Source organism: Brachyhypopomus gauderio, unplaced genomic scaffold (genome assembly GCF_052324685.1).
Source record: "Brachyhypopomus gauderio isolate BG-103 unplaced genomic scaffold, BGAUD_0.2 sc93, whole genome shotgun sequence".
In the NCBI taxonomy this organism is placed as follows: Eukaryota; Metazoa; Chordata; class Actinopteri; order Gymnotiformes; family Hypopomidae; genus Brachyhypopomus; species Brachyhypopomus gauderio.
This window is the reverse complement of record NW_027506914.1, coordinates 125,234-150,641: the sequence shown is the minus strand read 5'-3', so window position 1 is coordinate 150,641 and position 25,408 is coordinate 125,234. Positions and strand designations below refer to the sequence as shown.

General features: G+C 39.4%; 6 protein-coding genes and 1 pseudogene across 8 annotated transcripts; 5 read left to right on the top strand and 2 right to left on the bottom strand.

Annotated features, from left to right (window-relative positions):
- The first annotated feature begins 1,361 nt into the window (after positions 1-1,361).
- LOC143495146 (histone H2B 1/2) lies at positions 1,362-1,783 on the top strand. Its single transcript, XM_076992433.1, has one exon. The coding sequence runs from the start codon at positions 1,392-1,394 to the stop codon at positions 1,764-1,766; it is 375 nt and encodes a 124-aa protein (XP_076848548.1). The 5' UTR covers positions 1,362-1,391; the 3' UTR covers positions 1,767-1,783.
- Positions 1,784-5,506: 3,723 nt separating this feature from the next.
- On the top strand, positions 5,507-6,412 carry LOC143495141 (histone H1 pseudogene; annotated as a pseudogene).
- Positions 6,413-7,140: 728 nt separating this feature from the next.
- Positions 7,141-7,584, top strand: LOC143495160 (histone H2A-like). The gene has a single exon (XM_076992452.1). The coding sequence runs from the start codon at positions 7,141-7,143 to the stop codon at positions 7,525-7,527; it is 387 nt and encodes a 128-aa protein (XP_076848567.1). The 3' UTR covers positions 7,528-7,584.
- Positions 7,585-8,174: 590 nt separating this feature from the next.
- Positions 8,175-8,710, top strand: LOC143495152 (histone H3). The gene has a single exon (XM_076992440.1). It carries the CDS (start codon positions 8,185-8,187, stop codon positions 8,593-8,595), a length of 411 nt encoding a protein of 136 aa, XP_076848555.1. The 5' UTR covers positions 8,175-8,184; the 3' UTR covers positions 8,596-8,710.
- A 4,736-nt stretch (positions 8,711-13,446) lies between these two features.
- Positions 13,447-16,871, top strand: LOC143495171 (uncharacterized). Its single transcript, XM_076992466.1, has 6 exons — positions 13,447-13,962; positions 14,671-14,804; positions 15,443-15,590; positions 15,687-15,935; positions 16,017-16,287; positions 16,510-16,871. The coding sequence occupies exons 1-6, from the start codon at positions 13,532-13,534 to the stop codon at positions 16,708-16,710; spliced, it is 1,434 nt and encodes a 477-aa protein (XP_076848581.1). The 5' UTR covers positions 13,447-13,531; the 3' UTR covers positions 16,711-16,871.
- Positions 16,754-21,841, bottom strand: LOC143495170 (G2/M phase-specific E3 ubiquitin-protein ligase-like). Of its 3 annotated transcripts, none has more exons than XM_076992464.1 (11): positions 21,632-21,841; positions 21,174-21,412; positions 20,924-21,024; positions 20,645-20,823; positions 20,337-20,531; positions 20,146-20,232; positions 19,800-20,053; positions 18,843-18,968; positions 18,483-18,623; positions 18,169-18,280; positions 16,754-18,002 (listed from the first exon to the last, which is right to left on the bottom strand). In XM_076992464.1, exons 2-11 carry the CDS (start codon positions 21,393-21,395, stop codon positions 17,785-17,787), a joined length of 1,635 nt encoding a protein of 544 aa, XP_076848579.1. In that variant the 5' UTR covers positions 21,396-21,412; positions 21,632-21,841; the 3' UTR covers positions 16,754-17,784. The 3 variants fall into 3 exon arrangements, 2 of the variants coding, with proteins under 2 accessions (XP_076848579.1, XP_076848580.1); XR_013125584.1 differs by having other exon boundaries at positions 17,967-18,002; positions 18,506-18,623; XM_076992465.1 differs by lacking the exon at positions 21,174-21,412.
- A 3,003-nt stretch (positions 21,842-24,844) lies between these two features.
- On the bottom strand, positions 24,845-25,156 carry LOC143495164 (histone H4). Its single transcript, XM_076992458.1, has one exon. It carries the CDS (start codon positions 25,154-25,156, stop codon positions 24,845-24,847), a length of 312 nt encoding a protein of 103 aa, XP_076848573.1.
- Between the last annotated feature and the right edge of the window lie 252 nt (positions 25,157-25,408).

Below are 25,408 nucleotides of genomic sequence, written 5' to 3'. Positions count from 1 at the left end.
TCTGTTTAAAAACCGTCTCAGCAGAGATATGGCACTGGTTTATTATCATTTTGCATCTTGTTTTCCAAATTTTATTGTTTATTATGCAGATTGTTAGCCAAAACAGGTTGTGAACTTTTTTTGGAAGTGTTTCTATGAATATGCCATGCATGACAGCTTTTTCGTTTATGGTAATATTAAGCCCGATCAAAACCACCGGTCTTGCCTCTGCCACTCATAATGTCAACCACAGCGCTGTAAGCAAAGACGAAAACCCTTACCACCCTTTCCTCTTCCAGACATAGTTGAGCTTCTTTCACCACTTAATGAACAGGGCATTACTATACCCGCCAGTCGCCGTCTGGCTCGTCGTGGCGGTGTCAAGCGTATCTCCGGTCTGATTTACGAGGAGACCCGTGGTGTGCTCAAAGTGTTCCTGGAGAACGTTATCAGGGACGCGGTTACCTACACCGAACACGCCAAGAGAAAGACCGTCACCGCTATGGATGTGGTTTATGCTCTGAAACGCCAGGGACGCACTCTGTACGGATTCGGAGGTTAAACGCTCAACTCGACACGAAACCAACGGCTCTTTTAAGAGCCACCCATATACTCATTTAAAGAGCTGTTTCATGCGTTTACTGGTAACCACAAGCGTCAATTACTTAAACGCGCACAGAGAACGTTTTGTCCGACTTTGCTTTTTGAATGTACTTTTATTAAAACTATGGAAGGGTCCATACATAATCATTGCAAAATCCATGTCAAACATTACAATATTAAAACACAGCATACGCTTTATACCATTTCATTTTATAGGCTACATGAACTCTCTGTTACATGAACCCCCAGATAATTTCTACACCATTTATCACACACAATGTCCGACGTTGCCGTGTACTACAAGTTTTAAAATGCACGTTGTAGTTTCTGAATCCTAAAACATTTAAATAAATGGACATATTAAATGAATGGAGACGCTTTATGACGAAATAATGCAATGAAACTGCATTATTGAAGCTCTAATGGTAAATAATTTTATTACGTTATGACATTATTTAACATTCTATGTCTGTTCTAATTATTTTAAGTCGTCTTATTTACTTTATTACATTACTCTGTCTATTTTAATAGTCATTTTTATATTATTTTATGTTTGTTTCCTTTTTTTCTTTAGGTTTTTTAAAAACCTAAAGAAAACCTAAAGGGATTAAGAGGTAAACGCTACGGCACAGTGGGGTGGCGGAGCCACGATAGGAGGTCCGGTCAGAGGAGGGCTTGTTTTTGACCAATGATGCTTAGTCATGACCGCGGAGGGAGGGCGTGACCTAATTAGAATACCAAACTCTTAATGTAGGAGGTGCTGGAGAGTTTTTGTTCATTCAACGGCGTTTCACTCATCTCCGAGCATCATGCCTGAGCCAGCAAAGTCCGCCCCGAAGAAGGGATCTAAGAAAGCCGTGACCAAGACGGCCAGTAAAGGAGGCAAGAAGCGCAGAAAGACCAGGAAGGAGAGCTACGCTATCTACGTGTACAAAGTTCTGAAGCAGGTCCACCCCGACACCGGTATCTCTTCCAAGGCGATGGGAATCATGAATTCTTTCGTCAATGACATTTTCGAGCGCATCGCTGGTGAAGCTTCTCGTCTCGCCCACTACAACAAGCGCTCTACCATCACCTCCAGGGAGATCCAGACCGCCGTGCGCCTGCTGCTTCCCGGTGAACTGGCCAAACACGCCGTGTCTGAGGGCACAAAGGCCGTCACCAAGTACACCAGCTCCAAGTAAATGGCCGAATAGTGCGACTTAACCAACCCAAAGGCTCTTTTAAGAGCCACCCACACTTTCACCCAAAGAGTTTTTCCCTTAGGAATGTGTTTGCACAATAATTAGATTAAAGCCATTTCTGTGCTGTGCTTTGTTGGGCAGCCTAGAATGTATTTCATGTTGTTTTCTATAATGTATATGATCTGTACAACTTTGTATCCACTGCTGTATGTTCTTTTTCAGCATCTCAGCTTGTGTGTGTGTGTGTGTGTGTGCGCGTGTTACATTTACATTTATGGCATTTAGCAGACACTCTTATCCAGAGCGACTTACAAAAGTGCTACGTAGTTGCTTGGAATCTCCAAGGTAGAATAGATAGTCCTGAACACAAGGTACTCTAAGCTGGACAAACCACTAGACGAAAGTCAAATGATACCTAACAATTATATCTGAACATACTAGTGCTGTCAATTCCAGGTGCCGCGATTAAAAGTCCTCACCAGGATTTTGCTCTGGCTTCCTGGATTGTATTGATTCCACTAATTTTACCTGGATTGCTAATTAGAAAATCTAGCAAGCTTGAGCAAAATCCTGGTCAGGACTTTTAATCGCGGCACCTGGAATTGACAGCACTAGAACATACACATCACCTGAGGAAAAAGACAGTAAACAATACCTGTAACAAACACCTGAGGAAAGAGACATGAAAGCACAATAGACGAAGCATAATTATGCAAAGTGCACTTGAAAGAGGTGGGTCTTCAGTCAGCGTCTGAAGACAGCAAGTGACTCCGATGTTCGGACACACAAGGGAAGTTCATTCCACCACCTTGGAGCCAGGACAGAGAAAAGTCTGGATGCTTGTCTCCCATGTGTCCTGGATGATGGAGGGTCAAGACACCTGCATGTTGACGTGTGAGAAAGGAGAATATAATATACTGTATGGAGAGACCGGGTATTGTTGTAACATGGGGAGAGTTGTAACACCATCAATTCCACCGATCATGGATCAGATATGAGTCATATGATCATTCCGGTATTTACCCAATTACTCCCTGATCACACATGGTGAATATCAAGGATGGAAACAGACACATGCAGATTCCATAGAGAAAAAAATGAGGTGAAAGAGTAAAGAGTTTTTAGTTTAGTACTTGTGGTTTATCTGCAATAGTATAAGAATTATATTACATTGAACTATTACATTAATTGTAGTAGGTAAATTGTGATGCATTTTGCCCTGTTAAGTTCAAATCACCTTGCTAAAACAGCTAGCTAAACAATGGCTGACAGGGGTGGGGTGGGTTGTAACAGCTTTTAAAAGTGTTACAACCATCACCTTACATACACCTTACACCTTACTAACTAAGAAAACATTATTGAATTTAATAATTTTACAGAATGCCTAGGCAGTGTAAAAGAAAGACTGACATGAAAGACAAATGTTTTTTCTTAAAGCATCTGATGAGGTCACAAAGAAGGGCAAGTCAGTCAGATCAGTTGCGAAGGCACATGGTATCTGCCATATAACACACACACACATTGACATTGTTTATTATTTGACATTCATGTTCTTTACACAGGTATATACATATTTTTGAATAAGTTTGTTCTAGTACACTAATTTACACACACTCAAACAAAACAGAAAGTGGATATGAGTTATGGTCAGTCACAGAGAGAGAGACATTGTTCTAGATTGTTCTTTCATTATTTTATTTCAAAAACCTCTTTTTGAAGCATATTGCATGGTGTGGCCTCTGTTGTTGCTTCTTTTGTCTATTGTGATATTTGAATTGAGTTTTGAATTGGTGCCATTTGTAGTAAACAAATGTGTGTACTTTGTATAAAAGTTTGAGAAGTCTAGCTCAAGAATTCAGTGAGATAAAGGTTCAGAAGCAAAAAGTGTTACAACCAAACCCAGTCTTCCCCTATTATATATAATTATAATAATTAATATTCTTTGCCCACATATGTCCACATTCTGGGAGTGGTAATACAGAATTGTAAACAGGTTTGCAATAATATTACCCAATATAATTGGCAAGGAACAGACGTGTGCAATTAGGGGTCATCATATGAGGGATAACTTGTGTACATTAAAGCATCTGTTGTGTGAAGGAGAAGAGAAAAACTACTTTATTGTGGGCTTGGACCAGACGAAAGGTTTTGGTCTTGTGCAAAAGGAACATATATGAAAGGTTATGGAGTAATTTAGAGTACCAGAAGCACTGGTTAATGATAAAAATGTTATGCCAAATCAAAGGTACAGGTTAATGTTAATGGTGTTTTGACTGAAGCCTTTGAAATGCATATGGAATTATTTGTAATTTACATCTAGTAAATTTTAGGAAATATATGTATTTATAATAATACATACTATAAATATGAATAGCACTTTTCAAACACAACAGCAATTGTAAGAACACTACAAAATACAAAAGGAAACATACAGACAAATTGAAGAAAACAATTTTCTGTCTGTCATTTAGGCTTCTGATAAATTTAAGGATTTTGCACCATCATAAAAAAACCAGTGGGGAGAAAACAGTTCAGAGAGTCCTTGGAGTAGAAACACGCCTACTTGTCTGACATACATAGACGTATGGCACTGGAAATGCTACTGGGATTTTAAAGAACTGGTAGGCTGGAAAGAGAATAAACTGACTAGAGTTTACAGTTTATTTCGGATTTTAGAGAAACATGTACATATACATATAAACATATATATAAACACATATGTATACATACATTTACATAAAAAAGAAAGAAAACGAAAGTAAAATAATAATATTTAATAAATAATAATGGTTATAATGGTGAAAATAATGATAACCGAAAAATGTATAGTTTGAAGCATTAACTTATATTGACTACCCTTTTTAATCAAATATATATTTTTCCAATTATGTTATTAATAATAAACTTTGCTCATCTACAGAACAATCATACATTACTATTAAAAATCAATATCAAGTTATACATATATAAAATTATTTATCTTTATTATAAGTATCTATTACCTTATTTTTAAGCATGTTTTTCAAATTTGACAAGTGAACTGCAGATTTTTATGTCCTTGTCACAACTGTTCCACAAGTTTACACCTTTGACAGATAAACATTTACTTTTCCATTAGTTCTTACTCTTATTTTTTTAAACATACCTGTTCATAAATTTAATTTTTCCTGATTCTTGAGACCACCACTATTTATCTCATAGTATTTGTACATATGGCCACGGCCTCCTGCACCCCATGCTTGTGTTTTAGTCACACCTACACAAGGGATTTTTTTACTAATAAACACACCATTGCCACGTTCAAAACACCTCCATGCCTTTACTCAGACTCTCCTTCATAGCACACACTATGAGCTGTTAGACCTACTCCTTCATTTCTGTCAATTTCACCCCACACATCACACAAAACACAGCATGTCTTGCGACAGTCGCAGGTTGCGTTTTTGTGGCAGTTGTGCAAAACGACCCGGAACTGCATGGGCTTCCCTGGCACGCAAATAAACGAGAGAGCCTTCTCTTGCCATTCGCGTTTTTTGATGCACTGCAAATAGTGTTTGGATGCATATTTAGGTCGAGATTTGTCGTGAGAAAACACAAGTGCCATCTACTCACGGAAGCACAGGCACGCAGTGTCGGGCGAGTTGAGTCTACACCGTCCTCATGTGTATTTTAAGACCACAGTCCGTCGCGAGGAGGGAGGTTCACAGTCACAGATCAGTTCGTTCAGTGTTTATTTCTCTTAGAAAATTCAAGGATGGCAGAAGTGGCTCCAGCCTCAACCGCTGCCGCGCCGGCTAAAGCGCCCAAGAAGAAAGCTGCCGCTAGACCCAAGAAAGCGGGACCCAGCGTCGGTGAGCTTATCGTTAAAGCTGTTTCTGCTTCCAAAGAACGGAGCGGCGTGTCTCTCGCCGCGCTGAAGAAAGCTTTGGCTGCTGGCGGTTACGACGTGGAGAAGAACAACTCTCGCGTCAAGCTCGCCATCAAGAGCCTAGTGACGAAAGGGACTTTGGTGCAGACCAAAGGCACCGGAGCGTCTGGCTCGTTTAAGATCAACAAGCAAGCGGAAACTAAGAAGAAGCCCGCCAAGAAAGCTGCGCCTAAGGCGAAAAAGTACCCCGTTAAGAAGCCTGCCGCGGCTAAAAAGCCCAAGAAGGTCGCGGCAAAGAAGCCCGCCGCCGCTGCAAAGAAGTCGCCCAAGAAGGCGAAGAAGCCCGCTGCCGCCAAAGCTACCAAGAGTCCCAAGAAAGCGAAGAAGCCGGCCGCTCCGAAGAAAGCAGCCAAGAGCCCCAAGAAGGCAAAGGTTGCGAAGCCCAAGACCGCCAAGCCAAAAGCAGCAAAGGCGAAAAAAGCAGCCCCCAAGAAGAAGTAAACGTGCATGTTTTCATGTCTTGGTCTCCCCAAAAGGCTCTTTTAAGAGCCACCCACCTTTTTTCTAAAGAGCGCTTTTCTTTAAACTCTAAATATTTTGAGTCGTTGGTGGATTTTAAGGTGCAGTTTCATCCATTGCTCTACATTAAGTGCGTGGACATTGGGAAGAAAAATGACAACCTAAAACATTCATCCCGTCCTAAATACAGAAATACTGTGTAGAATAAGATTCTATTTTATATACGTATGTTTTATTTGCCCAAGTGTACTTTATTAAAATGGAGAATGAAAAGTCAATACACTAGCATTTCAAGCAATCCATACTCATAACATTACAATATCAATATCACGGTAAAACAACATATATATAACTTTATATATCTATTAGGGTCCAACGAAAATCAGTTTTTCTTACTGTATCCATAGTAAACATGTTGCATTTCATTATTCACAGAAATATTGTATATAATAAGATTTTATTGTATGCTATGAATACATTAGTCTGCCCATCTCTCCTCTCCTTGTCATACATGTACGTAGCTTGAATAACTTGAGTACATTTCTACATTAAATTGAAGTGCATACATATAGAAAAACGTTATTACGAGAGGGAGTTTTGTAGAGTAAACGCGCGTAAAACATTTTGCATCTCATTCAACATATGGACATGTACACAGTAATATTCTATTGTATGCTATTTTTTAATTTGCCAATCTCTCCTGTCCTTGTCATACATATGCGTTTACCCTGAATAGCTCAGAAGATTTCTAAAACTTTATTCAATATTGAAATGCATATACGAAGGACAACAAGAAAAGACGTGCCACATGGAGTGTTGCAGGGGAAAGAGATGGAGCCTGGCTTTGGATGTCGACCGCTTCGGGTTGGTTATTCGTCATGCCTTCTTTAAGCCAATAGGAGAGCAGCTGATTTAGCTATATCTCCAGCGCTCTTAGAGCAGGCGTGATTATTTCATCTTTGCTTACACGACGCTGTGGTTGACATTATGAGTGGTAGAGGCAAGACCGGTGGTAAGGCTAGGGCCAAGGCCAAGACTCGTTCGTCTCGCGCCGGACTGCAGTTTCCTGTGGGCCGTGTACACAGGCTTTTGCGCAAGGGTAACTACGCCGAGCGCGTCGGTGCCGGTGCTCCCGTCTACTTGGCTGCCGTGTTGGAGTATCTAACTGCTGAGATTCTCGAGTTGGCAGGCAACGCCGCCCGCGACAACAAGAAGACTCGTATCATTCCTCGTCACCTGCAGCTCGCCGTGCGTAACGACGAGGAGTTGAACAAGCTGTTGGGAGGAGTGACCATCGCTCAGGGTGGCGTGCTGCCCAACATTCAGGCTGTTTTGCTGCCCAAAAAGACCGAGAAGACCGTTAAATCCAAGTAAATTTCCCTTCTGTTTTCAGAATCCAACGGCTCTTTTAAGAGCCACCCACATCGACTTATGAAGTGCAACTTTTCATTCATGCAGATTTTAGTCTGCGCTCTTGTCATTATTGGATGCTGCTGTTTCACGTCTAGGCATTCGCACACTTCATTTAAATGCGCACAATCACTCAGTAATGTTGCATATGCACACATGAATTTATACGTGTGCATAAAGACAGACATGATGTTGCTCCTATGAACAGAATATAGGACAGTAAGCATAAGCTGCTGGCAACTAATGAAAGCCAGCAGTGTTGGCAGGTGAGAAATGTAGGATTATATGGTACCAGAGACATAAAATAACAGTGTTATACCTGCAGTCTGTTTTTAAGCAGATTGTATGCGAATTAAGGAGACTGATTATGGTACATTATGGGCAGAAAAATCCAAACAAAGTCTTGCCGTGAACCCGCCTGAAAAGTAGGCGTTTTTTTTAATGTGTTTGCTCTACGGGCCAATTGTCGAAGAGTGACGCACACTTGATTGTCCAATAGATGGTCTTCGTGTTGAAGACGCCCAATGAGCGCTGGTCGTCGTTAGGGCTTAAAAACGACGTCCCCATACTAGGTTCCTATTCTCGTTCCTCCTTGTTGGTGAACAGTCGACTTCTGTCACTATGGCACGAACCAAGCAGACCGCCCGTAAATCCACCGGTGGCAAAGCCCCGAGGAAGCAGCTCGCCACTAAGGCTGCTCGCAAGAGCGCGCCGGCCACTGGCGGCGTGAAGAAGCCTCATCGTTACAGGCCCGGTACTGTCGCTCTGAGGGAGATTCGTCGTTATCAGAAATCTACTGAGCTGCTGATCCGTAAGCTGCCTTTCCAGCGCCTGGTGAGAGAAATCGCTCAGGACTTCAAGACCGATCTCCGCTTCCAGAGCTCCGCTGTCATGGCCTTGCAGGAGGCTAGTGAGGCATACCTGGTTGGTCTGTTCGAGGACACTAACTTGTGCGCCATCCACGCCAAGAGAGTCACCATCATGCCCAAAGACATCCAGCTGGCCCGCCGCATTCGCGGAGAGCGTGCTTAAACTGAGCGCTCGGAGTAAAAGCCCCAAAAACACAAAGGCTCTTTTAAGAGCCACCTAATTGTTTCACTGCAAAACGAGCAAGTTCACTCAGCAGAGGAATGATTCTCTGAAGCTAAATAAGATTTAAACCAGGAAATTGCTGTTTTCACATCTAGTATGAATGAATTATTTTGATCAGCATTGCTATGTTGAGGCCTAAACCCTGACTGAAAGATTTCCTTTAACTGGTTCTGAATCAGGTATTCATGAGCTTAGTTGTTAAGCTAAAAACTTTCTCAGATCTTTGAAATAAACGGCCTGTCAAGTTCAGTCGTTTTGATAAGTGGTAGGATTACTGCTCATTTGAATGACTTGGATACATAGCAAATGTTCAGGGAAGAGTTTTTTATTTATTTAGTAAAGGATCAATTGCTATAGGGAGAATTGTTTTTGAGAAAGTGTGTAGGCAACAAATCTGGTAAGCAGGATAACAGATGAGCCCTTCAATTTAAAATGATGTGTCCTTGGTGTCATTTCCAACATACAGTAGATTCACCATAGACACCAGTGATCGAATCCTGATACGCAACAAAATTTGCATGAAGCAACTGTACAGGGAAGCCTTGGTTCAATACGATCTATATAATGCACAATACATTATTATTTTTTGCAAAACAAGAGTTTTGTTTTTACAGTGAACAGCATTTGTTTTTGTGGACAATAAATAGTGTTTATAGAGGTTTTGTGAATTGGGTTTTGATAAAGAAGGAAGACGACAAAAAACGAAGAACACAATTAATAACATTCCTAACCATTCATAAATGACCCATTGAATCAGAGATGTCAGGAGCAATAGTTGGTTTTACAGAACCACTGTAGAAAGATTAAGAATGAAATGAAAATTATTTTGTAATATTATCACTGTTAGTATGTTTTGTTTGTGTCCATGTCAGCAAATGTGTACATGAAATCTGAGAAACCAAGATATGACAGAAAACAAATTATGAAAAGTTATCCACAAGATAGCAGACAGCTGAACTCTTACAATAACAGTAAATCCATTAGAATAATACTGGGAGGCCTTCTCATTTGTTTACCCCTCACCTTCTGTATTGTGTTCTGTACTTTGAATTGATGTTGTGTTTGAAAACTGCTAAAATTATTGCCTTATTATTCTTCATTCTATGTAAAAAAAAAAATCTAAAGAACATTTTGAAGTTCTATTTAAAAAATAAGGAGTAAAGGATTTTATATGCTGTGATTCTATAAGTTATGGAGGGCTGTACAAAGAATTTACAACTAATGAAATGTAACAAATGGAAATCATGTCAATGTGGGCAATGGACATTACAACATAATAGTGTGCAAGATGATTTGATGTGCTTGTAGGCTAGAGCAGAGCCTATAGTCAAATATATATTATATATGTCACATAGCCTAAGCATATTAACACAAGGCTAATGGGGGTGTGTTCAGCATGTACCCACCTTTAAAGTACCCAGGAAGGAGAAGATGGAAATATTCATTGTACATGGACCATAAGATTTAAATACCTTTCAGTGAAAAGTGTGGGTGGCTCTTAAAAGAGCCTTTGGGTTGGTTAAGTTGCACTATTCGGCCATTTACTTGTTTTATTCAGGAGTGTTTGTGTAAATTAGTGTACTAGAACAAACTTATTTAACAATATGTATGCTTAATGAACACTCTAATACAATGTACCTGTGTAAAGAATAATAATAAGCAATGTCAATGTGTGTGTGTGTGTGTATGTGTATGTGTGTGTGTTTGTGTGTGTGTGTTTGTGTGTGTGTGTTTTTGTCTGTGTGTTTTTGTGTGTGTGTGTGTGTATGTGTGTGTGTGTATAAGTGTATGAGAGTGTTGTATGTGTTTGGTATCATAGTTTGAACATGGACATTTTCACATTTTTATGAAAAACGATCCTAATTGAACCATTACCTGTTACAAGTAAGGAACACCATTGCACTAAATATTGATAGAATAATTAGTAATGTAGTAATTAAATATTCACACTGTTTGTTAGGATTTTTTTGGTTTCAGACATCTTTTGAACAATTAAACATGCACCAGGGTTAAAGTGACCCTAAACAGTACGGCTGTTTTACAAGGATGCACATAATAGGAGGGTTAAGCTAGAGTTCTCAAACTTTTATACAAAGTACACACATGTGTTTACTACAAATGGCACCAAATGGCAACTCAATTCAAATAGCACTGGCCTCGTGAGTTGAATACATTGTGTTCCTTTGTTACAATCTACCCCACTACCAGGGTAGGTTACAACACATGCTGGGGTAAATTGTAACAATTAGACAAAACAAGCAACAACAGAGGCCACACCATGCAATATGCTTTAAAAAGAGGTTTTTGAAATAAAATAAAGAAAGAACAATCCAGAACAATGTCTCTCTCTCTCTCTCTCTCTCTCTCTCTCTCTCTCTCTCTCTCTCTCTCTCTCTCTCTCTCTCTCTCTCTCTCTCTCTGTGACTGACCATAACTCATATCCACTTGGTTTTATTCAAGTGTGTGTGTAAATTAGTGTAATAGAACAAACTTATTTAACAATATAGGTTCATTATACTTAATGAACACCAGGGCCGGCGCCACGGGGGGGCGAATGGGGGCGTCGCCCCCTCAGGCGAGGTGTCCCGCCCCCTCAATGTAAAAAATAAGACCCATTTATTTTACAACAATCGCTACATGGTGCCCCCTCGGCCGCTCGACAATCGTTACATGCTTGTTAACTTACGTTCGCCCCCCCCGAAATTTTCTGACGCCCCCTCACTGTATATGTTCTGGCGCCGGCCCTGATGAACACTCTAATACATTGTACCTGTGTAAAGAACATGGAGGTCAAATAATAAGCAATGTCAATGTGTGTGTGTGTGTGTGTGTGTGTGTGTGTTATATCACAGATACTATGTGCCTTCACAACTGATCTGACTGACTTGCCCTTCTTTCTTACCTCGAAATCAGTTTTTTCTAAATGGAATCTGCATGTGCCTGTTTCCATCCTTGATATTCACCATATGGGATCAGGGAGGAATTGGGTAAATACTGGAATGATCATATGACTCATATCTGATCCATGATCGGTGGAATTCATGGTGTTACAACTCTCCACCTGTAGTATATTAAATATACTCTCGCACTATTTCTCACACGTCAACATACAGGTGTATTTGAACACACACGCACATATACTCAAGCTGAGATAGTGAAAAAGAAAACGTAGTCATGGCCTGGTGATAGGGAACTGGTCTTGTGACTGGAGGGTCGTGGGTTCGATTCCCAGACCTGAGGCCATGACTGAGGTGCCCTTGAGCAAGGCACCTAACCCCAACTGCTCCCCGGGCGCCGGGCTAGGGCTGCCCACCGCTCTGGGCACGTGTGATCCACAGCCCCCTAATAATCACTAGTGTGTGTGTGTTCTAACTGCACAGATGGACACATTTAACTCCCGCCCCAGCCATTTCTACCTTCAACCTCCTCTTTAGTTCTGCTTGCACAAGGAATATCTTATCATTTTATTATACTAAAATACTTTGGATGAGGTTCAAACTAGCTAGGTCATTACTTTGATTGATCATTACAAACGTAATAATAATCTTTATTTGAATAGCACCTTTCATTTTCATTTATACTCAAAGTGCTTTACAGAATAAATAAATAAAATCATTAAAAGAACCTAAAAAAAGGAAACATACATAATAAAATAAAATAATAAAATGACAATTTATTAAAATAGACAAAGTAATGTAATAAAGTAAATAAGATGGCAAGACTTGAAATAATTAGAACAGACATAGAATGTTAAATAATGTCATATTGTCATAAAATTATTTACCATTAGAGTTTCAATAATGCAGTTTCCTTGCATTATTTTGTCATAAAGCGTCTCCATTTATTTTATAAAACGTGTTTTTGTGACGATCGGGGTGGAGCGAAGGACGAGACACAGAATCCTTGCAGAGACGTCACTTTTAATGAATCACACATAGATTGCGCAATAGCGCACGAGGAACATCTGACACTTACACAGAAACGTGTAGACTCTAGACAACGACGAGCACAGGACACTGCGCGAGCGCACATTAAATAGACAAACCACATTAACCCCACGTGATTACGAGACGATTCACAGGTGAGACGGATTATCACATGACATAGCCATCACCACGGAATATCCACAGACGCAGAAGATGCACGTAGACTACGTAAACACACGCCCAAAAGGGAGGGGCCGGGGTCCTCAACGTGACAGTTTTAGGATTCAGAGACTACAACGTGCATTTTAAATTGTGGCAAATTGTAGTAGTGCACGTCAAAGTCGGACATTTCGGGTGATAAATTGTGTGTACGGTTTATCTGGGGAAATAACAGAAGTAACAAAGATTGAGTGAATGTATAAAATGAGGAATAATGTAAGCTTCGGAGCTGTAGAAATTGGAAGACAGTTAAATATCGTTTTTACAGAATAAATAAATAAAAACATTAAAAGAACCTAAATAAATTAGTATATGGGGACTTTCAATTTAAATATAGGAATCAGAACCTTGATTGGTGTAGATCTTTAACTTGTATTGTATTAGAAAACTGCACACATCTTTATGGAGGGTTATTTGTGACAATATTATATAAATAAATGAACAAAGAAATAATTGTTTAAAACGTTAAATAAATATTTAAAATGAGATTTAATTAATTAAATTATTAATTAAATTATTTAAATATGGAAAGGAAGCATAAATAATTTTATGTAATTAAATTCATCATTAGTTGATTGTGATATTTGTATTTCATTAATTGTTTAACTTAAATAATTTAATTAATTATTTCATTATTTATTTCATTATTTCAAGCGCGTCGTCGAACCATGAAATAATTAAATCTGTCAACATCAGCCATCAAACTCAGTGGGCGGGCCTAACTCCGATCGATGCAGGTTGATTGCTCTGGCCTGTGTGAGTGTTTTCTCAGCATGGTGGCTCTCGACATGGATCTGCAGGACATTTCTCAGGAGTTCGTTAGAACTATCTTACAGCTAGCGGAGGAAATTGAATCAGGGGCTGCAGCCCCAGACTCTGTCACTGATCAAATACACGACTTTATAGAAGTGTTAGGGCTGCTTTCTGCTCTCTCTCACCAAAATATAGACTACAGGGTAACTGCAAACTTTGAAGAAGTGCTCCAGCGCTTCTCCATCCAACCACAGCAAACTACAGCAGGCCCAGGTCGCCCAGCCTTTCACATCCCCAGCGGAATGCTGGAGCACCATGTTCTCTGTGGAGTAACAGCTCCTGAAATCGCATATATGTATGGAGTGTCTGAGAGGACCATCAGGAGACACATGGAACAGAACGGAATACGGTGGGTAACCAATCATTTGTTCCATATAAATTTCCCTAATGTAGCATCATCTAGTTCAGGTATCACCAAATGGCGGACCGCGGTCCGGATCCGGACCCGAACGCCGTCCTGTCCGGACCAAAATCACATACCTGATTAACTGGATACGGACCCAAATGCCAAAAAATTTTTAACGGGAGACTATATTTTAAACCGGAGAATTTATTTTCAGACGAGTGTTACGTTCACCAGCCATTTGAGTGTTACGTTCGCCACCACACGTTCGCCCCCCCCCCCGCTCAACAACTTTCGTTCGCCACCGCGGACCCATTTTTGGTCTGAGCTATCTGCCAAAAATGGACCGCGGAAAGATTTAATTGATTACCCCTGATCTAGTTCTAACTAAAGTACTGAAAGTACTAGCTAGGTCAGTGTAACGTTTGTCAGTGTAACGTATATTTTTGCACCCAATTTTTCCAGTTTTCTCAAACGGTCAGAAAACTGAACTGATAAACGTTACACTGACCTTACTACTATATGAAAACAGTTTATCATGGCTTTAATATACTAAAACATTGAGCTATGAACACCAAACTTAACTTGTTTATTACTCTTCATTCATACTGTCTACTGCTGTAAAGATGAACATGTACAATTGTAAAGTATATTGTATAGAGATATCCCTTTCCCATCATATATGACTTTGCTCAATGCTTTTGTTTGCTGCAGAAAGACAGACCTCTATTCACCACTCACTAATGAAGAGCTGGACTACATTGTAACTGATGTCCACAGAAGCCACCCAAACACGGGCTACAAGCTAATGCATGGTCTTCTGAAAGCCAGAGGTATACGTGTTCCAAGTAAGTGTGTAGAGAGACATTGTATTGGATGGGATTTAATGCTATCTAGCTGTGTAAAGAATGAAGAGAGCACTGCAATGGTTTTAATGTTCTGGCTGATATATACAGCTGTTTAGAGAATGAAGAGAGCGCTGTGTGTGAAAGACTGCCCTGCCAAAAATCCAGCTCACGCCCAGCTTGTCATCCACAAAAACATAGCCTATGCTGGTAAAGAGCTAGTTTTTTATTGGGTGTCCAGCTGGACGTGGGCTGGATTTTTTTTTTTAGAAGGGTAGTGGCGAGCAAGCCAAGGTGCATGAAAGCTGTGATTAAATATCAGGGTTATTCCACCAAATATTGATTAGTGAACTCATCCAAAGTTAAAACATTACTATTGTTATTTCTAAATGAATATGAACTTGTTTTCTTTGCATTATTTGAGCTCTGAAAGTATTGCATCTTTTCCTTATTTTTATATTTCATATTTTCTGCAGAAAATGCTCTAAATGAAAATATTTTCATTTGGAATTTTAGAGAAATATTGTCAGCAGTATATAGAATGAACCAATAATGTTCATTTTACTCACATACATCACTTGCAATGGTCTCTTAATTTTTTTCCAGAGTGGTATGTGTTTTTCAGCTATATTTCTTTTCAGTCTCAAGGTTGAGAGAGTCTTTTCGCAGAGTTGATGCAGAGGGTGTGTGCATGAGACGTCTACGGTTGCATACACTAAGACGACGGCAGTATTCTGTGCCTGGCCCAAATTACTTATGGCACATCGATGGTAACCATAAGCTCATAAGGTATTAGTAATACTGGCAGAAAGAAAAATCTATGTACAGATATGTGTACAACATTGTGAGTTAGCTAACCTGTTCACAATTGTCTCTTTTATACAGATGGAGGTTTGTGGTCCATGGAGGGGTGGATGGATTCAGTCGCTTGGTGGTTTACCTTACTGTGGCTGGCAATAACAGAGCAAACACAGTCTTACAGAGCTTTCTCACAGCTGTTGATGAGTATGGATTGCCATCAAGGGTACGATCTGATAAAGGTGGGGAGAATGCAGACGTTGCAGAATTTATGATCAGGAGCAGAGGTACCAACAGAAATTCCCACATCACCGGCAGAAGTGTTCATAATCAACGGTAAATTCACTTGCCTTACATTATAGTGTTAATTGATTGTACAAGAGAAGATATACAATCCAGGTTATGTCTTTCTTACAGAATAGAAAGGTTGTGGAGGGATGTTTATGAGCATGCTCTAGACCTCTTCTACCAGATCTTTGTCTCTTTGGAAGATCAGTCAGCACTTCACCCTGACAATGAACTTCATCTATTTGCCTTGCATTGGATCTTCCTACCACAAATACAGAGGCATCTCAAGTCTTTCAGAGATGCTTGGAACTTCCATGGCCTTAGAACTGAAAGGGGTCAGTCACCAGAACAACTCTGGAGAAGATACAGAGAGCAAACTCCCACAGAGGACTTAACCGAGGTATGTATTCATTGAGAAGTCAATATTTTAATGTAATTAAACATTCTGCATGCGTGCATTTCAAACATTTGCTTATATTTTTTACTGAAAAACTAGCTGGTTTGTTACTGCAACAGTAGGTATTATACACTGACTGGTCATTAAGTACGTTATCTTTGCTTCTACGATGAGCATTGGGTACTGTAAGAAGTCACTAGTCTATTATGATAATATATTTCATAGGTTAATGAAGACTATGGGATTGACTGGAATGGGCCTCACACCCTTCTTGACAACACTGTATCTGTTCCGGAGATCCAGCTGCGCCGTGAGCTCACTGATGATGAACTTGCTTCTTTGCCAGTTCCAGGGGGGCCTTTGGATCGCACAATTGGCATGTACTTGGAGACTGTTCAGATTTTGTCAAGAATCATAGGAGACTGAAATAAATTGCATATAATTTATTCTTGTAGCATATCTAGATAAACATGCATTGGATTTTCAACAACAGTTAATGAAAAGCAAAAAATAAACACTTTGTTTTAACAGCATGAATTTGACATAATTCTTTGTTTTCTGGAACTAAAATAAACTGTGTTGTTAAACAGCCCTATCCTGTTTGTCTATTTTATTACAGAATAAAATAGTGAAGCTAAACATGAGTTAAACTCTTCCCTTTGCAAGCCTCTTTCAAACATGAGGTGAAAAAAAAACTTAATCTTGTTGGTACAGACTTATCAATTTGATCTGAGCAACATCACCAGGTGCACAAAATGTGCCATGAACTAAGGTCTGGAACAAATGACCAAAGTTTGGTCCAACCTAATGAGGTTGTCTTCGGCCAGAACAACTGAACCATGGTTAAGTTCATCTGCAGTGTGAAAACACTGAGATGTTTTAAGCTTTTGGACTAATCAGATGAAGTTGAGACATGATATTGTAATGCATTCAATAACAGCAGAAGAAAAAGAACTGTGTTGTGCCGTTATCACCCACATCCACATACCACCCCCCCTTTTTTAGGAACAGAAATAAAAGTAATTAGAGGGGATTGCACTACCCTGAATCTGCTGCAGGATAGGCCTACAGTTGGATTCAGTACAACACCTGGAAAGATAACACTGCTCAACTGCTAACATTCTACATGTCAATCGGTGTTGAGTACAGAGTGACTCTGCTCACCTAGGTGATGATGGCAGGATGTAGTAAAATTGTTTAGTGCGCTCAGTCACTAAACTGCAGTGTGAAATGAAAAGTAACTGGACTAAATACAGTATACAATGTCACAAACAAATAACTGTGGTTTGAACTTCAGACTTGTGTCCAATCTTATTCAAAAAGACTGGTGTGGCTGCAGGTTTGAAACAACGTGCAGCACACTGGGTTTCATGTATAATCAATAAGTCACTCTTCAAACAACTGATTACCTGAGCTTGTGACTGGCTGGAATGAAAATCTGCAGTCACACTGGCCTTTTGCAGACAAGATTGGACAACCCTGATCTAAGGGAAAGTTGTGTTAAACTAGTCCAAATCCAGTGTGTGTGCTATTTATGGAAGCCATAAAGGCAGCCTCAAAGTCTGTGTAGGACTTAAAATGAACTGGCAGCTTCAAAGTTTCAAAGCATGTGGTGGATGTAGGAAAGGATCCTCTGGACAGCTCCACTTTGAGTTCACATGGCAGCACCTCCCACCCCACCCAGAACTTTAGCAGCTCGGCCAGTTTCCTTGGTGAAGCTAAAAGTCAATGAACACAGAATATTAGAATAAGGATTTTTTCATCAGAAACAACTGTACTGCAAACATTCCATTCCATTGTTTGCATACATATGTATGCATTTTCTGTAAAACTGCATACTGTACCTGTGATAAGGACAACAGAGTAGTATTAACACAACCGTACCTGTTTCGATGAACAGGCGCAGAAAACCAGTAATGCGACATGTGGTCTCAACATCAAATTCATCATCATCATCACTGTCCTCAACAGGCCAAATTATTTTGTCAAGGAGCATCTGAGGGGTGAAAACATTCAACAATGTTAATTAGTTGCATAAATGCACATTTACATAGATCATGGGACATATAGATTTGCATATTTTTACACAGGAAATTCTCCCAGTTGGTTACAAAACATACCGATTACAAGGTTTACAGATGACGAAAAATACTCGTGTGAACACAATCATGATACAAAACTGAGGAAAAATAAATCACCTGGGGAGTGTAGAGCGTTTCACCTGTTCTGGGGAAAACCAGCGAGACAACGTCGGGTCTAGATATCAGGAAGGGCCATACCATCACATCTTTCAGACCCTTCCTTAGCTGCTTTATTTGACGCTTGGTCCTTCCAATGACCTAAATGATATAGCCAACACAAATGAGAACTTTCTACCAGGAGAGGCACGAATAGAAATTGTCAAATTTAACTGTGTTAAATCATGTTTAAAATGCTCAGTTTTTTAAAGTGATTTGGTGACAATTTGGTGTTTATATGTAATAGCTTGCCAATTTCCACCTCTCAACACTGAACATAAAAACAGTAATTTCACTGAAAAAAATATGTCTCTAACTTACAGCATGGACCAATAGTTTGTTCTGTAGCCATCTCCTATTTGTTTTTGTGACTGCTGGAAGATCCCACGACATGGATAGATCTGAGACAGTGTCCTGTTGCTCCTGAGTAAGTTCTTCAGTTTCAAGCTAAAATTTAGATTATTATATAAAAGTTATTACACTAAGACACAATTTTAAAAAGTACATGACAATTTTCAGAAATATTGGATATGCTTATGTGCTGTCTTCACTTATGGGCCTGATTCTCCCAAAGAACATAAGACAGTTAAAAATAACTACACTTATTTAACTGAATCACCTCTACATGACCAAACCACGTATTGTGTATTTCCAAGGACTGTCTAACAGTACTGTATTTTACTATAGATTAAAATGTAACATCACACACACACACACCCTTTGAACACAGTTCTTAAATAACATTACACTTAGGCATATATCTTGTGAACAAGCCCAGTAATCTATCCTACAAAATGTTTAAGAACAAATTAATAACGGCATTGATGATTATTATAGATATTAATAAAGTAAAACAAAGTGATTACTAATCAGCACAGAGCTCTTTCATTAACCCTTCTTCATTCTGAAGTTGTGCACCATAGGCATGCCACTGACCCAAGGAAATACTAAGTGTAAATAGCACCCAATATGTGTCATATTTTGAATCCATAAAAATGCACTATGAAATGCAGAAACCAAAACCAAAAACCTTTACGCTTAACCCTTGTATGGTGTTCATTTTGTATCAAATGAAAAAAATACACTTAATTATTTTTAAATCTCAGACTCATTGGCCTTGGCTAATTTTCTATGAAGAACATGTTGTATATCAAAACGCATTTTCAATGAACAAAATGTGAATGTGAACTCAGTGTTTGCGGGTCCACCAAACCCACAAACACTGAGTAACAAAAATATCAGCACCACACAAGGGTTAAAACAGGCAATTTCATGTACCATTTCTATTATGCTCCTGATGTGCAAATCGGGACAGTCTTCTGTGACAATTGTTGCCATTTCTGGGTCTCCATTGAACAACACATGGATTATAGCTGGACTTAATCCTGTCACACATGGGCCATCATGCAAGAAGGAATGACCCAACATCCTTCCAGCAACCTGGAAGAGATTGCTCTCAATAAGGGACTCTGATGTGGCTGGAACGAGGTGGTCAGGCTGACCCTCAAATAACAGCGTTCGACCTGTGCCACCTGTCAGTAATACAAAACAGGCCATTACAGTGGTATAAGTAACTTACTGACTCTCATTTACACATGCTATAATATATGCTTTATACACACACCGAGATTTAGACTGAATCCAAACTGAAGTTTGGATATTATTGTTGTCAGAAAGTACCGCACCACTCCTTGTCCAACAGCAGCATCCCCTGTCATAAAACAAAATATTTATTCAATAATTGAAATAAAAGTAGTGTCTAACAGATTTTTGTCTGTAGCTGTCATTTAAATTTTAACTCACTATATTACTAACCATCAAGGGCACATTGAAGAGGACATGCCCATTCACGTTGCTCTTTATAGAATGACAGAAGTGCACGCTCTCTGTCTTCCTCAGTGTCCCTTATATCCATCTTCAGTTTAAGTGGCCTTCCAGATGCATGTTCCCCAAGTAAGCTCTCCTTGAAAACTTTGGAGGCTTGAACTGGATTTTCAATAAGTCCCCATTCTACACACACAAAAAATATGTGCACAACACAAGATCCATAAATGTTATACCATTTTGAAAATCATTACAAACAAATCAAAACTATATGGCTACTCTGCTGTGTGAATACAAACCACGGTCTGCTGCTCTGTGCTCAAACTCTTCACTGTCAGCCACAACTACTGCACTTGCAACCGATGTCCCTGCTGACTCCGGCCTTACTTGGATACGGTCACTGACCGCGTCTGGTTCCCTAACATTAGCCTCACCCTGATTTTCCTCTCCATCCCTATCTGATTCCTGAATGGATGTCCTTAAAGTAACAAAATAAGATTTACTTATCATACTCACTAGAATGTACAACAAGCCAAAATACAAATCCAAGCACAGAAATTGGTTGTGTAGCTACATACCCTTTACAGTTCTCCCTGTGCAGTTTCATTTCAGAGAAAAGAACACCCCTCTGACAAGTGAGGCAGGAGATGACTGGACCAGAGGCACGACGAGCACCTTCCTAATAATGTAGTGGAAAGATTCATAAAATAGCATTTTAATTAATTACCGCTATAACTGATGATTTTATAGAATATAACAATAAAGAACAACATTAATGTGTAAGAATTATAAACATTTTTTTTCACAATGTGTAAAAGTATAGCTTACAGATTCAAAAGGCAGGTCTTGTTGAAGTGGGCGTATGTAGATTGTAGCCTGTCCAATCATTGTAGCTGGATCTTTCAGATAGACAAGTGTGTATCCAGAGTTGGGACAAGGGAGTAATGCCAGACTTCGACTGCGAGTAGATCCAGCAACTTTGAGAAGCTCAAAACCACCCCCTTCACGAAGTTTTGGATATACTTCCATCAGTCTGTTCGTTACTACCATAGGATCTGCATAATTTCCTGATTACATAAAAAAATATATACACATACATATACACACACACACACACACACACACACACATTAATTTCAGAGTTAGAGTTATGCAAACACATTAATATTGTGAGCCAAACTGCATTTTGACTGGCACAGAAACAGAACTTTACAGTTCTTTCAAGCACAATTACTGAAACACAAATGAACAAAAGCAAATTACAACTCATAAATGATCAAACTAACCTGAAAATGATACTTTTTTTTCTCCAAGTCCTGAGGCTGCAAGGTCTGCCTTCTCCTGTACACTTGGAACTGTATCAGCCTTGTGACCATGCAAGCAACAGAAGGTGTGTGTGTAGTAATTGCATCGAATTGCAGGGCTCTGCAATTGACGTCTAGCATACCTTCTAGGTGTAATGTTATTGCTGTATGGAGCAAAGAGCCTTGCCACCTCGGCTGCACATAGAGAGAAACAAAAATGTCACAACAAAAATGAGAACCACCGACTGAAAACAAAGGATTAACTATATGCTGTCTAGTAGAATGGCGACAAAGCTTAAGTTCCTTATTCTCATGCTACTCTAAATGATTCTAAAATGTATCAGAAAATAAAGTGTAAAAAAAATTAAGTAAATAGTGCTCCCCTTAACATGAGAACCCAGACCCAGTTCTGAATGTTTATTCAAAATAACAATCATTTAACTTATCTAAGCAGCTCATTAATGTTTTTTTTTGTTGTGATTACACAGTCACATGATTTCTGTAAATACTTTAAGGTTCAACTCACACTACAACACGTCATGACAAGTAACTATATTACTTGTATTTTATTGTTGGGTTCTAGAACTTTTTTAGAATATTTTAATTGATTGAATTTGTTGGAACAGACCTTTTAAAAGCAAAAAAACATATAAAATGAGCTTTATTTTCCTTAAGAAATAACACTTATAGTCCAGCAGCACTACTGTGTTCGATCCACTCACTGTACCAGTACACACACCTCATACACCACCACCACCACAATATGACACACACTAACACTAGGGTGACCAAACGTCCGTATTTCCCGGGACATGTCCGTATTTCACGTCCTGTCCCGGGCGTCCCGGGATATTTTTTAAAACTGTGGAAATGTCCTGGTTTTTAAATTAAGTTAATCGGGCCATTAATTCTACAGGCACTAGGACCCTGAGCACGGCGCTGTATGACACGGAATCCCTGAGCCTCATCAGTTGAGCCTCATCATACTCAACTGGCGGAGAACCAACAACTTACGTTCGACACCCCCCCCCCCCCCCCTCGCTCGACAACCTACGTTCGCCCCCCCCCCCTCCCCCGCTCGACAACCTAAGTTCGCCCCCCCCCCCCCCCCCCCGTGTCCTGGTTTTCCCAAACAAAAATATGGTCAGCCTAACTAACACCTCATACGCCACCACCAACAATACACTAACACCACATACACCACCACAATACAACACACACTAACACCTCATACACCACCACTATGCCAGTGCAGTCACTGCAGTGATAAGAATAATGACCCACCACCCAAATAATATTATCCATCCTGCTGAACTAGCCCAGTTGCTGAAGCAAATATCAGTGTCTGTGAAAGATGCAGCTAACTTGATTGTTAACGTTGTACAGTTTGCCCATATTTAACACCCCAGTACTAGACACGCAAGTCCAGTATCTAAAATACCTCTAACTAGACTATCTAACTGGTATACTAATAACTGAAGCGGCATGTTGGTGTGTTAAGCTGGTTAATGTTAGGCCCAATCTGTCATACACCCAACTACAGACCTTGGACAGGTTGTCTGTGTGATGAAGTGGAGGTTGAAGGCTGCTCCTGGGTGTTAAGAGCTTCAGGAGTGTTCCTTAATGCTTCTTCAATCAAACCTGCAGCTTCTCTTAACAGCTCAGGGCAGCTTCTCGACATTTTTATCTCGAAACAGTGAACACCGGTATCAGAAAAAGGTTAAGGCGCGTTAGAGCTGCTCTCGAACATCTGTCATCGCTCTATCATGACTTACTGTGCAATCTAACCAATCAGCCTGCATCGATCGGAGTTAGGCCCGCCCACTGAGTTTGATGGCTGATGTTGACAGATTTAATTATTTCATGGTTCGACGACGCGCTTGAAATAATGAAATAAATAATGAAATAATTAATTAAATTATTTAAGTTAAACAATTAATGAAATACAAATATCACAATCAACTAATGATGAATTTAATTACATAAAATTATTTATGCTTCCTTTCCATATTTAAATAATTTAATTAATAATTTAATTAATTAAATCTCATTTTAAATATTTATTTAACGTTTTAAACAATTATTTCTTTGTTCATTTATTTATATAATATTGTCACAAATAACCCTCCATACATCTTTGGTGTTAGCGGGTTAGTTTTGACCCGATTCAAATCAGCTTGAAAATACTCAAAAACAACATCATCCGATGTTGTTAGTCACCCCTTAGATAACAGTAGCCTATGTATTTAAATCCACGTAAAGACCTTTTTGAATGTTATTTTGTTCCATTCACTTTTCGTCTCACAATATAACACTCGTTTTCAATGAACTAAATTTTACATTCACTATAGTGAAGAAAATTAGTCTAATAATCTAATATCTAGTCAAGTCAACTCAAATTTATATATATATAATATATAAATATATAAATTTATTATATATATATATAGTGTATACGTATGTTATATGTGTAGGATCACTCACGTTTAAATAATTGGCGCTTGTGGTTACCAGTAAACGCATCAAACAGCTCTTTAAATGAGTATATGGGTGGCTCTTAAACGAGCCATAACGTTTACCTCTTAATCCCGCCCCAGCCATTTCTGCCTTCAATTTACAAACAAAAACTATAATAGAGCCTCAAAACCTCCTGATTAGTTTTGCTTACAAAAGGAATTTCTATTTTATCATTTTATTATACTAAAATTCTTTGGATGAGGTTCTAAACTAGTTAGGTCATAACGTTGGTTATTATTGCATTATTTCGTCATAAAGCGTCTTCATTTATTCAATATGTCCATTCATTTAAATGTTTTAGGATTCAGACTACAACGTGCATTTTAAAATTGTTGTAGGTCACGGCAAAGTCAGACATTGTGTGTGATAAATTGTGTAGAAATTATATGGGGAAATAACAAGTAACAAGAGTTCATGTAGCCTATAAAATGAAATGGTTTAATTTGTATGCTGTGTTTTAATAGTATGTTTGACATTATGAATCTTGCAATGATTGTGTATTGACCCTTCCATGATTTTAATAAAAGTACATTCAAAAAGCAAAGTCGGACAAAACGTTCTCTGTGCGCGTTTAAGTAATTGACGCTTGTGGTTACCAGTAAACGCATGAAACAGCTCTTTAAATGAGTATATGGGTGGCTCTTAAAAGAGCCGTTGGTTTCGTGTCGAGTTAAGCGTTTAACCTCCGAATCCGTACAGAGTGCGTCCTTGGCGTTTCAGAGCATAAACCACATCCATAGCGGTGACGGTCTTTCTCTTGGCATGTTCGGTGTAGGTAACCGCGTCCCTGATAACGTTCTCCAGGAACACTTTGAGCACACCACGGGTCTCCTCGTAAATCAGACCGGAGATACGCTTGACACCGCCACGACGAGCCAGACGGCGAATGGCGGGTTTAGTAATGCCCTGGATGTTGTCACGGAGAACCTTGCGATGACGCTTAGCGCCTCCTTTCCCAAGACCTTTACCACCCTTACCTCTTCCAGACATCGCTAAACGTTTCTTACGCTACTCACAGAAAAGTGAAACAATAAAGCTGCAACACCCAGCGCGCCTCTGTTATACTTCTCTACAGGACCTGCTTGAAGACACTGGAGCACTGGAGGAGGCGGAGCTAAATGCCACGTTCCTCCAAAGCCTCGAGCACCACATTTAGATGAACTGGAACAAGGACTCCACGCTAAGTCACAAAAAGTACAATTTTACAATATGAGATAGTTTAGGCAAGCACAGTTAAGCACT